The sequence below is a fragment of the Cebus imitator genome, unplaced genomic scaffold (assembly GCF_001604975.1).
Source record: "Cebus imitator isolate Cc_AM_T3 unplaced genomic scaffold, Cebus_imitator-1.0 Scaffold140, whole genome shotgun sequence".
NCBI classification, from domain to species: Eukaryota; Metazoa; Chordata; class Mammalia; order Primates; family Cebidae; genus Cebus; species Cebus imitator.
In genome coordinates this window covers 3,438,310-3,450,782 of record NW_016107455.1, presented here as the reverse complement: position 1 = coordinate 3,450,782, position 12,473 = coordinate 3,438,310, and the positions used below count along the sequence as shown (strand labels likewise).

Sequence of the window (12,473 nt, the reverse complement as noted above, 5' to 3'; positions counted from 1 at the left end):
CTGCTGAGAGATCAAAATGAGACAACAAATTTATATGCACGCAGTTAGACATTCAATGTTTGCTCCCTCAAAGAATATTTACTGACTCAAATATACTGACTTCAACCTGTACCTTGCTTCACAAAAGCCTGGGAAATGGAGACGGGGGCTACCTCTAGTTGTCTGCAGCTTGAGACACACATGGACTCATTTCCCCAGCAAAGACAGTGGCCCCGGTGTCTCACGATAGACCTCTAAGTAAAGCTCCGGCAGGAAGTGCCAAATCAGAACACCAGAGAAGCGCTAGCCCTGTCTACTTGGTGGCCAGACACCTCATCTCATCCTTCACCCTCTGCCATGCACAACACTCCCCAGGCAGCCTTTGTCCAAAATCTTCTCCTTTCTCTCTGGAAAGTTCAGGGGAATATGATTTTTTCAGCTTCTTCCCTAAAGCAGGCAGCCTGATATGGTGGAAGGAACTCCACCTGTGCTCTGAACACTGTGATTCAAGACCTAGGTCTGGCCAGGCATGTTGGCTTATGCCTGTAATCCCAGCACTTTGGGAGGCTGAGGCAGGCAGATCACTTGAGGCCAGGAGTTTGAGACCAGCCTGGCCAATATGGTGAAACCCCATCTCTACTAAAAATACAAAAATTAGCCAGGTATGGTGGCACGCACCTGTAATCCCAGCTACTTGGGAGCCTGAGGCAGAAGAATCACTTGAACTCGAGAGGCAGAGGTTGCAGTGAGCCAAGATTGCCCCACTACACTCCAGCCTGGACCACAGAGTGAGACTGTCTCAAAAAAACAAAAAGACCTACTCTATCTTACTCTATTATGGGTGAGTGTCTTTCTGTTTCTTTAAATTCCTGTAACACACAACGGTATTTATGAGGTGCTCACTACACACCGTGCCAAGCACTATATACACATATACACAGCATCTCATCTTCACAGCAATGCGGAGGGGAAGGTTATTAGTCTGGGCACTTTACAGACAAGAAAACTGAGGCCTGAAGAGGTCACCTGGCTTGCCCATTCGCCCACACCTAGTAGGAGCAGAACTGGGACTTGACCCGGATATGTGTCTTCTCCACCTGCCTTGGTTACTCAAGGCACCAAGTAAGTGAATGGCCTGGTGGCAGGAACACAGTCAGATAGAAAGCAGGGCTGGGATCTAGTCTCAGCTCTGACTCTATTGCACCAAGTGACCTCAGTAGGCCACTAACTTCTGTTTCCTCATTGCAAAATGAGCAGACTGGGCTGGATGCCATGGCTCATGCTTGTAATCCCAGCACTTTGGGAGGCCAAGGCGGGTGAATCACCTGAGATCAGGAGTTTGAGACCAGCCTGGTCAACACAGTGAAACCCTGTCTCTATTAAAACTACAAAAAAATTACCCAGATGTGATAACAGGCACCTGTAATCCCAGATACTCGGGAAGTTGAGACAGGAGAATCACTTGAACCCGGGAGACAGAGGTTGCAGTGAGCCAAGGCCACACCACTGTACTCCCGCTTGGGTAAAGAGTGAAGCTACATCTTAAAACAAACAACAAACAAAAACAAAATGAGCAGACTGGACAAGATGCCTCCATCAACCTTCTAATAATCTACAATCCTTGAGGTGGCAGCAGCCATGCGGTAGCAGAGGGGCTGCCATGAGCGTGCTCGCCGCACAGTCAGGGCCTGCTACTGGAGAGGATATCTTAACCTGAAACAACGCGTGCAGGGCTGCAGTTCAACCTGTCATTCGCTCAAATGTGTGTATCTATTATGTGTCAGGCAGGCAGCCAGGAGTTGTACAATCTTGGATCCCTCGGCCCTGTTGCCCAAAGCAATCAAATGCATTTCTGTGAGTGGTCAGGAATAAAAGGGTTAATGTCAGTATAGCTGAGGGGGTCACTGGGGCAGGAGCAAGGTAAGGAAGCAGGCTGTGGTGGTGAAGAGTCCACAGCCTCAAGGGTCCTGCAAGCTACTTGGTAAGGAGTTGGGGGTGCAGAGCCCAAGGGCTCCAGTTAAGCCCCTGGCTTTGTTCCTCTCTGGGAACTCTGCTCTTCGGGCTAATTGTGAGTTCCAGGGGTGGCCAACACCCTGTCTCTAGGGCAGGAGTTTTCTCTGCGGCTCCTTGTTAATCCCTTCAGGGGTCTTATCTGAACCTCTTTTCGGCTGCCAGAACACCCCTTAAGCCAGCTTGCAGGGGGGACTACAAATGAAGTCAGGCCAAGGGAAGACCCCCAGGCTGGAGGGCAGGGGCTGGGAAGGGGAGGCCCTTGAAGACAGAAAGCAGAAAAATCCTCTGGGCTCAGAAGTGTCTCTTGATGAGCTGCCTTCCCCAAAGGGGCCTGGATCTCAGAAGTGGTCCTTGTCTTCTCCAAGCAAATTCTGATTCTCAATGATGTCCACTGGGAATCAGATATTGCTAAAGGAGTTTCCACTTCTATTTAATTCTCAAAGTTACCGTGGAGTTAAAGATTACTGTTCCCATTTCACAGAGGAGGAAACTGAGGCTCAGAGAGCTAATGTAATTACCTCCAATCACAAAGTGAGTAAGACCTGAACCCAGGTCTATCTGACTCCAAATCCAAGGTTCTGCCCCAAGCAGCCCACCAAAGTGGCCCCATACCTTCTGTTCATGACAGCACATATTTGTAATTTTGGTGGGCTAGTTAATACTTGTCTGCTTTCCTTCTGGGAGATTAGCAAGGTTGGGGTCTCTTTCAGGGGTCTAGGAAATACAGGCTCTCCAGTGAGACGGGAAAAAGGAAGACAGTCAAGTTACTTTCAATTCTGCCTTTCCCTCTTGTTCTTTTGAGCTTGAAAGCAATTGTGCTTTGTTGACTTAACAGAACTCTGCTCCAAACCCTTTTGTTCAATAAACATTTAGAGATCTTGGAGGCATTTTTAAGGGTAAACCTGGAAATGACTTTTCCAACCCAAGAAACCCTTTGTGGGTTAACTGGGCTCCGGTCCCACATCTGCCACTGCCCCACTACTTGGCCTTTGACTAAATATTTGACCTCGGATCAAAGCTACCTGGGATTCAGGAAGGGACTGAGAATAAGATTATCAAAGCATAACCTGAAAAAGGGAAGCTTGTCAGAAACCCATGGAACAGATAGAAAGCGATAACCAAAGGGGACATTACCTGGGCAAAATTATACATCTCAGTGGCATAGATCAGAAATAAAAAAATAAACCCAACCACACATAAAAATTTACCAAATGATAACATTTCTCAAACAATGTATACAGAGGCTTACTTAATAAACGATGCTAGCATAGCTGGATAGGAATCAGATGCAGATGGAGTGCACGGTTATATGATTTTTTTAATCAGAAAAAGTAGTAGGAAATAGAAGGGCATGCTTATGAGATCTGGGGAGGGATGAAAACTATCTCAGATCTAAGGCAACAGAAGGAATAATGAAGGAGAAGCTCTACAGATTCCACAGAAAATAAGACTTTTTTTCTTTAAAAAATTTCTTTTTTAACTTTTAAGAAATAGATATGGGGTCTCACTATGTTGCCTAGGCTGGTCTTGAACTCCTGAGCTCAAGTGATCTGCCCACCTTGGCTTCCCAAAGTGTTGGGATTACAGGTGTGAGCACCTGGTCAGAAAAATAAGACATCTTTACTGTGATATTATACTATAACAACAGACGAATATTTATGATTTTTCTTTTTTTGAGACAGTTTTTTCACTCTTGTCGCCCAGGCTGGAGTGCAATGGTCTAATCTAGGCTCACCGCAACGTCCGCCTCCCAGGTTCATGTGATTCTCCTGCCTCAGCCTCCCAAATAGCCGGGATTACAGGTATGCGCCACCACGCCTAGCTAACTTTGTATTTTTAGTAGAGATGGGGTTTCCCCATGTTGGTCAGGCTGGTCTCGAACTCCCAACCTCAAGTGATCCACCTGCCTTGGTCTCCCAAAGTGCTGGGATTACAGGAGTGAGCCATCGCACCCGGCGGTAAATTTTAAATCTATTGAAATATTTAGGAAAACCATCAAGATCCCCAAAATATGAAAAGACAATTCCCTCAAGAAGTTCGAATAGGAAATGAACACATGGAACATAGTGGGTTGAACTGATGACCTTCAGGTCTCTCGCCTGTTTTAACTTCTGGGATCCATGGGGAAGAAGTGGGGGGAGTGAGGAGGCGTGGCATAGACTGGCCCCACTACACCCCTGCTTGAGCAAGCCAAATGCCAGAATGCCAGGGAGAGGGATGTGGAAGCTTCCATGGGACTGGGGTCACCTGCTTTCTTCACCTCCAATTCCCACAAAAGGCATCCTGGCCATTTAGTTTAAGGGTGACCACATAGAACCAGCAAGACCAACGTCATGGCTTCTAGCCCTTGGGGTCCAGTTGGCGTCATGCTAGATCAAGTCTACTCCACATGCTGAAGAACCAGAGAGTATGGAGGGACTGGTCCAATCTATCCCTAACTGCTGGAAAACAGATCCTAGCAGATGCCAGTTTGAAACTGGGTGACCACTGGTGTCTGACTGACCCAAGAAGGAAGGGAGGAGATGCCTGACTGGTTCCAGCCTCCCATGCCATTGATTTCTGGAAGGTGAACTCCAGAGCCACATGTGCTCACAGGGACTCTGATGGGTGTCATGTCCCATTCATGACTGCAGTTTGACCTATCAGGGTTGCTTACTTTTTTTTTTTTTTTTTTTCCTGAGACAGGGTCTCACTTTTTGGGAGGCCATCCTCCTGTCTCAGCCTCCCAAAATGCTGGGATTACAGGCATTAGCCACTGTGCCTGGCCTAATTTCTTTCCTAGAATGAATTTTCCTTGTCCGGAATGATTTCTAGGCTGGCCTCCCAGAAGCAGGGATATGCTCTCTGTGACACCCAGGATCTACCTTCAGTTGAAAAAATTGGATTTCATAGACCAGTAGCTAATATTAGGTTCTACACATTCTTTCTGCTCCCTTGAGTTCCAAATTCTTCCTACTAAAAGCTCTCTTTCTTTCACCCAAATGGTTTGTTTCAAAATGTACACATACACACAGGGACTGGCAAAGGAAATTAATCAAATGAGAAAGATAGACACAGACAGAGAAAAAAAAGAATGATACACTTTGTTCTAGGTTCTGATTCTAAATCTGGCAGGAGGTGTGAAGGGCTGGCAGCTTGGTGATCGTGGTGGCAGTGGCGCAGCGGGCTCCCTCCTGCCTCGGGGCGTCAGGCCAGCAGCTGCTGTACTCTTAGGAGCTAGAGGGAGAGATGCTCTACCCGTCAGGACAGGAGCTGGTGCATGCTTTGAACTTCAAACCACAGCCAGGCCTCGTGGTTGATATGGATCCTAACCCCAAATCCACGCCCCAGGCCTTTCACACTGCAATTCCCAGTCTCCACTCCCACTGGGGCATCTGAAACCGGCTGGCTCCTCTAAGTGAACTTGTCTCAAACCAAAGTTGTCATTCTTGCCAACCTCTCTCCCACTTCAACTTGGTTTTGTTTGTTTTGAGACAGGGTCCCACTCTGTCACCAGAGTTGGAGTGCAGTAGCACAGTCGTGGCTCACTGCAGCCTCTACTTCCTGGGCTCAAGCAATCCTCCTGCCTCAGTCTTCCATGTGGCTGGAACCACAGGAGTGTACTACCACGCCTGGCTAGTTTTTTTATTTTTTGTAGAGATGAGGTCTCACTTTGTTGCCCAGGCTGGTCTTGAACTACTGGGCTGAAGTGATCGAAGTGATCCTCCCACCTCAGCCTCCCAAAATATGCGGGGTTCAGTGAGTCACCGAACCTGGCCCCACTCCGACTTTTTCTTTTCCTCCTAGGTTCAGAAACTCGAAGTTACATATGTGGGAACCCTCATCTATGTAGGCCTATTAAAATGTTCCAATTCTTCCATCACCACGTCCCTCTTCCTGTCCATCCTCACTGTCACCTTCTTGCCTCTGTTCAGCGCTGCAGCTCCTCCCCCCCATCCCTGCCACCCACTCACCCCTCACCCCTAAGACAATGGAGCTTTCCAAAGCCTGGCTTGGATCACGTAAAAACTCTGCTAAAAAACTTTCTAAGGCTTCCCCTGCCTACAATGAAGACCTGGTTGGAGCTAACTTTCAGCTTTATCTCCTTCTCCAATCCAACACATTCCCTCTGGCCCACTCACACCAATTTCTTAAAGTTGCACAAACTTCATGGTGCAATCAATCTCACCCAAAGGCCACAACACTCACTATCCCCCAACACCGGGCAAACAGGGAGAAGAAAGCACACAACAGCACCCACTTTGAATGCTAAGCAAAGAGGAGAGAGCCAGTTCCTTGCTGAAGGTCAAACATCCATCTCCAGATCCAAAAGCCAATACTTGGCACCCCCACTCCACTCCCTACACCTAGACTCCAGGCATTGCAAAGAATCACATACAATCTCCCCTCTGGAACCTCCCAGCACTCCCCCATCCCTATGACAGAATTAAAGAAATCAAATCAGGCTTCAAAAGGGTCCATATTGTGTCAGCTCCCAAGGATGGCAGGGATTTGACTTCAGTGGTGGTCATGGACTCTCGACAGTGGAGGTAGAAAGGGAGAGGGGTTGTCAGCCCATGCCCTTCCCCCACCTCTCCAGCCACCTACTGCAATCCTCAGGCACACGGAGGATTTCCCAGGTATTCAATGTATAACGTCCAATTTTATATGGTGTGAACCCGGCTCTGGTGCAGCAGAATAGGGAGGAGGCGGGAGGGAGATCCTCTCAGGGGAGCCCATCTCCTCCTCCTGATACCTGGAGAGCAGTGTCGTTCAGCCCCAGAGATGCACGAAGCCACACCCCCACCCCACGTCACCATCTCAGGAGCACAGAGCTAGGGAAGCCCACGCAAGCAGGGAGACTGAGACCAATCTCAGGGAGGGCTGGAAGGAGTGGAGGGGTTAACTACTCACATACCTGATCAAACAGGACTTTCCAGTGCTGGCAGAGAGGGAGGCCATGCAGGAGAGGAGGAAGAGGAGAGAAAGAAAGACACACTTATCACCAAGGTCTCTGTAGTCTTCGAATGTTTCTGACATAGCCTCCCAGCGGCTGCCCAGGAGTCATGACCAAAATCAGGGACTGGCCACAGGAGAGCAGGGGAACCCTGGGAGGAGCTCCCCAATGAGTCCACACCGAACAGAGGGAGGAAACTCACAGTAAGGGATGGGGTGGGGGTGGGGGCGGAGGCAGCAAGGTGGGTGTTGCTGGTTCTGGAACTGGCAGAACAAGTGATTCTCAACAATTACTAAATAAAGCCGTCCAACTATGTCCAAGCGCCTCTAATAATTTCTGCTGCCTAAAGCTTATGTCCACAGCTACTCCCGGGCCTGGAAGAGCATGGCCCACTGCAATTCCATCAGACCCTGCCGCAGTGGGTCTCACCTGCTGGGGGCCAGAGACCCCTACAGGAGAACTCACCTCTGCATAAACACTAACATTTTGCCTGCAGGTTTTCGGGGTTTTTTGCTTTTTGTTGGGGGCGGGTGCCGAGTGCACTGAAGCCCACCCATTCTCTTCCAGGGCTGAGTCTAAGTGGTGACTACATCAGATTCTACCAGGGCTGTTTAGGGCGAGAGGGAAGTGATAGATTCAACCGCAGACGCCAAAGAGAGAAGATCGTAAACTCCCCCCAGCCCCATTCAGACTTTCCCGCTTTGGTTGTGTGGGCTGGGGGCCTGGTTTCACTACCATCCCCCCCTCTTAGGGAGGGGTGGGCAGGGCAGGGTGTCTGCCTGGGTTTTCACCCCTATTTGTAGATTGGCCCCGGGAGGTTAACCCAATAAACTCCAGTTCCCAGGGCCGGCCCGCAGGACCGCGGGGAAGCCCTCAGGGAAGCCCCTCTCGCGCGCGCGCAGGGGACCGTCCCCTGGAACAACCGCGGTCTGGGACTCCCGGACCCGGTTCTGGGAGCAAAGCCGCTCCCAGCACTCTCCCTCCCAGCTCCAGCCGGGGTCAGAGACGCGGGCCGGCTTGAATTTCAATCAGTGACAAGGCAGGTGCGGGGCGGAAGCTAATCCTGGAGCGGAGGAGCGGGTCGCCAAACCGGCCTGCACCGCCAGGGATCTGGACTCTGCGGCGTCCGCTCCTTCCCCAGCTCCCGAGCCCGCAGGTCGCGGGCGTGAGGGGAGGGGGAGTCACTGCTGTGACGCGGCCGCCTCTGCGGGAAAACGCCGTGTCCCGGGCACTGCACCAGCGGCGGGGAGGGGGCTCCGGCGGCGACAGGTCCGCGGCGCAGCGGCGGGGCTGCGTCCCGCAGGGAAGCCGCGGGAGCCCGAGCGGGGGAGGCAGTGAGCGCGCGTTTCGGGGGACCAGTCCCTCCGCCCCCTCCTGCCCGCCGGGACCCGGCCAATCCGGGGCGCTCCCGCGTCACCTTGAAACCTCCAAGTTGCCTGGCGGGGGGCAAGACGGGGGTGGCTTTCCCCCCGGGTTCCCCTAGAAAGTTTGCCGGGTGGGGAGGGGACACTCACGTCCTCCGGCGCCGCGGGCAGCTGCTCCTCGGCCTCAGGTTCCAGCTCCTCGATGCGCTCCGCCTCGGCGCAAGCGGCCACCGCGGGGCCCGGGCTGGGGTGTTCGCCCATGGCCGAGATGGGGTCTGGGGCCGGCGGCGGCTGCGAGGCTCGTCCCGGGGCGCTAGGCTAACTTTGCGCCGCGGCTGCCGCTCGGCTCCGGGGGTTCCGTGCGCGCCGCGCCGCCTCCGCGCCCGCCCCGCCGCCCGCGCCCGCCCCCGCCCGCCCCCGCCCCCGCCCCCATGGCCCGGGTCCCCGCGCCGCAGCCGCTTCCTCGCGACCCCGGGACGCCCGGCCCCTCCGCCGCCAAACTTCTCCGCGCTCGCAGCCCCGCTGGCCTCCGCCTCCGCCCCGGCCCCCGCGCTGGGCTCCGAGGCGAGGGCGCCCTTGGGCCGGCCGCGGCCCCGCCGCTCCACGCGTTCCCTTCCCGCTTCTCGCGGCCCCCGCTCTGCGCCCGAGTCTCCTCCTCCCCGCGGAGTCCTCGGGGGCGGTGCGCGGGCGGGGGCGGGGCTGCTCGCGGGGAATGCCGGCCCCCGCCCCGCACCCCACCCCGGGCGCCGCCACCAGGGCCCAGTCGGTCAGAGCCGCGCGGCCCCGGAGGGGAGGGCTGCGGCGCAGCTGGCGAGGAAGTGGCGGCGCTGCCCGGGGCGGGGAGGGGGACTGCGCGGTCCCTGACCCCGTCACCACGGGCCTGCACTCCGGGCCCGGGCTCGTCTCTCCCATCGGCTTAACCATCTTTTGGAGGTGGGAGATGTGTGATGGAGACAGAAGAGAGGTTCTCACTAAGTTGGCGACGTCAGGGTTAACTAGGAGTGAATTGGGGCGCCGTTCCGTAAGGACGGGATCCCCTCTCCCTCCGACCATCCTTAGGTCCTATTCGCTGAGGTCTCAGATTCTGGGAGGTCCCGGGAGGCCTAGAAATGGGAGATGTCAGATTGGGGGGTCCTGGGCCCCAAAGCCTAAATCTTGCCCTCCCTACCCTAGAGCTAAGTGACCATGCCCAGACTTCATTTGACTGCATGGACAAAGGTAAGCTCAGGGAAGTGCCCCATCTGGGGCGAGGGACGGTAAAGAAACTAAAACAATCAGAAAGGAAGCCAAAAAGGAGTAGGGGATCTTTTAAAGAAAAAAATCGATGCTGTTTCCCCGCAGGAAAGTGCCCCCAAAAGAGACCATCTCCAGAAGCAGAGGCTCTGGCTGTAAACGGTGCCAGTGGCCGGCCTGGCAGGGGCCAGCTCTTCCTAGAGGCTCAGGGGCTCCTCCAGGAGCCATCTCACAGTCAGTCTGCAGCCTACACCAAGGCTGTGCCCTTCCACACCTCTTCCTTTCCTCTTCCCACCACCCACTCACTCACTAGTCTTTGCCCTTCTTCCTTCCTCTCCGAAGCAGGCTCCTTTCCATTAGTGAGAGCTGCAATTAATGCAGTCATCTTCATAAAGCAAACACATAACCCCGTGCCCAGAATCCGACCTGCGACCATCTCACCAGCAATGACTGCTCTCCTGAAACACTGAGAAGGGAATTAACTTGGTTCTAATTAGGTGAGTTTGCTACAGACACAAATTTTCATCTCTGTTTCAGAAAGTGTGATCATTTCAACTATTTTTGTTTCTCACCACCCTCCTCCCCATCCCTACTCTACTAACAAGTCAAGATCCTGCCAAGATTTCCTTGTAAATAAAACTGTCTGCATGGGGTGTGATTTTGAAAACAGGCTTCAGGGGACAGAAGAGAGGCTAATTTCTTTGTGGAGAGAAACCCAGAAGGACAAGTGACTCCTGGGGCCCTGGGGTGGGTGTCGTGTTGCTGCCTCCTGTACCCCTTGCTGTCATTTGCACGACCTGCATGGGTGTTGGCTCTGTTTTACTTAGATCTCTGGGACTAGAGAAGTGGGCCAGGAAGCCTGGTTCCCGGGGAACTGGAAGGAGAAGGGCACAGAAAAGGGTTGGCCACTCTGCTGGGGGGCCCAGCTGCCCCAGACAGTGCTCTGACACCAGCTGCCCATGGGAGTCTCTTCTTCAGCCCAAGGACAGCTCTTACCGACATATCCAACTCTAGCATCCCTTCATGGGGAAGGGAGCTTGGCAGGCTCAGTTCTGTTCCTGAACATGTATTAAGCTGCTACCATGTACCAGTGATACAGCTTTGGGAAGACCCAAACTCTGCCCTCCAGAAATATAATTGGGGTAACAGTTACACTGAACACAAGGATAAGTCCTGGATTCAAGGGAAGCCCAAAGGGTGTAGAACTCCAAAGGAGGGGGTCCCTGTGGGGCCAGCAAGGCTTCCGAAAGGATAACAAAACCAGGCAACATGGAAAAGGTGAAGGAGGTGTTCCAGGTAGAGGAAACAGCACAGCCAGGCATGGGGAGCAGCATCATATGGGAGGCAAATGACAAGCAGTTTGGCATGGCTGGAAACTGGAGCATGATGCCCAGTCTAAAGAGGCCTCCAGCCTGGATGGGAAGGTTGTGAGGGGCTGTGAGTTTCATGGGAAAAAAGCTTGGACTTTACCTAAGGGCAATGGGGAGCCACTGAAGAATTGAGAGCAGCAGAGTCATACTGAAAAGATCCCTCTGGCTGTAGTATAGTGTCTAGACAGGAGGGAGTTTGGTCTGAGCAGAGGAACATGAGAGGTGCTGTCCAAGGAGGGGGTCACGAGGCCAGCAGAGGTTAGAATAAAAGGGAGAGGGAAGATCAGAAGCATATCCAGAAGGCTGTCTTGTTCCTCCTTCTACCGCTAGTACCTGCCTTGGCACACTGTGTTCCCAAAAGTCTCCTAAGAAGGAATTCCTGATCTCTCACCAGGATTCTTGCTTCAGAAGGTGGCTTCCCTTGCCTTGGCCCTTGCTGGGAGGTGATGGGTGTCTGGACTTGGAGAATGTTAGGACAGGTTGTTACATCCAACATCCTCCATGAGCCTGAGGCCGCCCTTCACCTGTTGTCCTCAATGTCGCCTAAGCCTAGCTGGTCAGAACACTGTGCTCCTCAGCCCCAGGTGAATCTGCAACCCACTCCCCAGCAGGCAGTAGGACACAGGGCCTGAGGCCCAGGCCTAGAAAGCTCCAGGGGATAGGAGTGGCCGGGCATCCTGACAACGTTTTGTTCTGCTCCCACCTGAGACAGCCTAACGCTGGCATATTCTGCAGCATTTTGGGGGCAGAGGAGGGAATGGGCATGGTGTCACTTTCACGGACCAGCTGCAGTGCGCAAGCACTCATGAATGCCTGGAGGTGGGCTGTGCACAGGCCCTACCCTGGGAGAACCTTTGGCGTCTAATGAGAAGTGACAGTCAACTGGGCCTGTTGGCACCTCTACCCTGCTCTTCATTTTGTAAGGGCCTCTTTTAAGGTTCCTAACAAGACACTCAAAGTCAACTCAGAGCAGGATAAAGGGCTGTGAAAGGGTGGATCAAACTCAGTTTAGAAGGGCAGGAGCATGATATTGAGATGAGCTTTGCAAGACGGGGCAAGCTTGCACTAGAGAGCGTGGAAGGGTTTCTAGGTGGAGGGAACCGCTGTGGCAAAGACACAGAGATGGGAAAGCTGTCGACTGTGCTGGGAACCATGAAGTGGCTGAGCACGAAGAGAGGACGCCGGGCGGGCGGCAGGCAACGAGCACTGTGTTGCCAGAGTCCCCGAGTGCCGGTCTCAGGAGGTTGGACCTCGCCCAAAGGGAGATAGAGAAGCACTGACGGCTTCTAACTGGAGCAGCATTTTAGGAAGATTAAGTTGGCGATAGCGCAGCAGTGCCATTCAGCTCACACGTGGTGAGTGTCCATTATGTGCCAGACCCTGACCGAGGTGCTGAGAATACAAAGGGAATGAGACCCAGGCCCTGGCCTCCTGGGAGAAAATGAGGTCATCTGCTAATGGCAGTCCAGTGGGATAAGGGGGAGGGGAGAAGGAAGAGCCTTTTGGGGGTTGAGTCTCTCGAATGTGCCCTCCAAGAGAGGAAGGAGTTCTGATTTTTTTTTTTTTTTTTTTTTTTTT

The 12,473-nt window shown here is 53.2% G+C and overlaps 1 protein-coding gene and 1 long non-coding RNA gene across 3 annotated transcripts in view; one reads left to right on the top strand and one right to left on the bottom strand.

The window, feature by feature from the left end:
• Positions 1-8,622, bottom strand: part of RHBDL3 (rhomboid like 3) — a 61,116-nt gene extending 52,494 nt beyond the window's left edge. The window contains exons 1-2 of one of the 2 annotated variants that reach the window (XM_017542190.2): positions 8,443-8,621; positions 6,890-6,913 (exon numbers count right to left, since the gene is read on the bottom strand). In XM_017542190.2, coding sequence (XP_017397679.1) covers positions 6,890-6,913; positions 8,443-8,553 — 135 coding nt within the window. In that variant the 5' untranslated portion in view covers positions 8,554-8,621. Of the gene's footprint in view, positions 1-6,889; positions 6,914-8,442 lie in introns of both variants that reach the window. The other variant, XM_017542191.2, reaches the window with a different exon arrangement.
• Positions 8,623-9,108: 486 nt separating this feature from the next.
• Positions 9,109-12,473, top strand: part of LOC108313635 — a 4,685-nt gene continuing 1,320 nt past the window's right edge. Inside the window, exons 1-2 of the long non-coding RNA XR_001829161.2 lie at positions 9,109-9,510; positions 9,634-10,022. This is a non-coding gene — a long non-coding RNA (uncharacterized LOC108313635). The remainder of the gene's footprint in view (positions 9,511-9,633; positions 10,023-12,473) is intronic.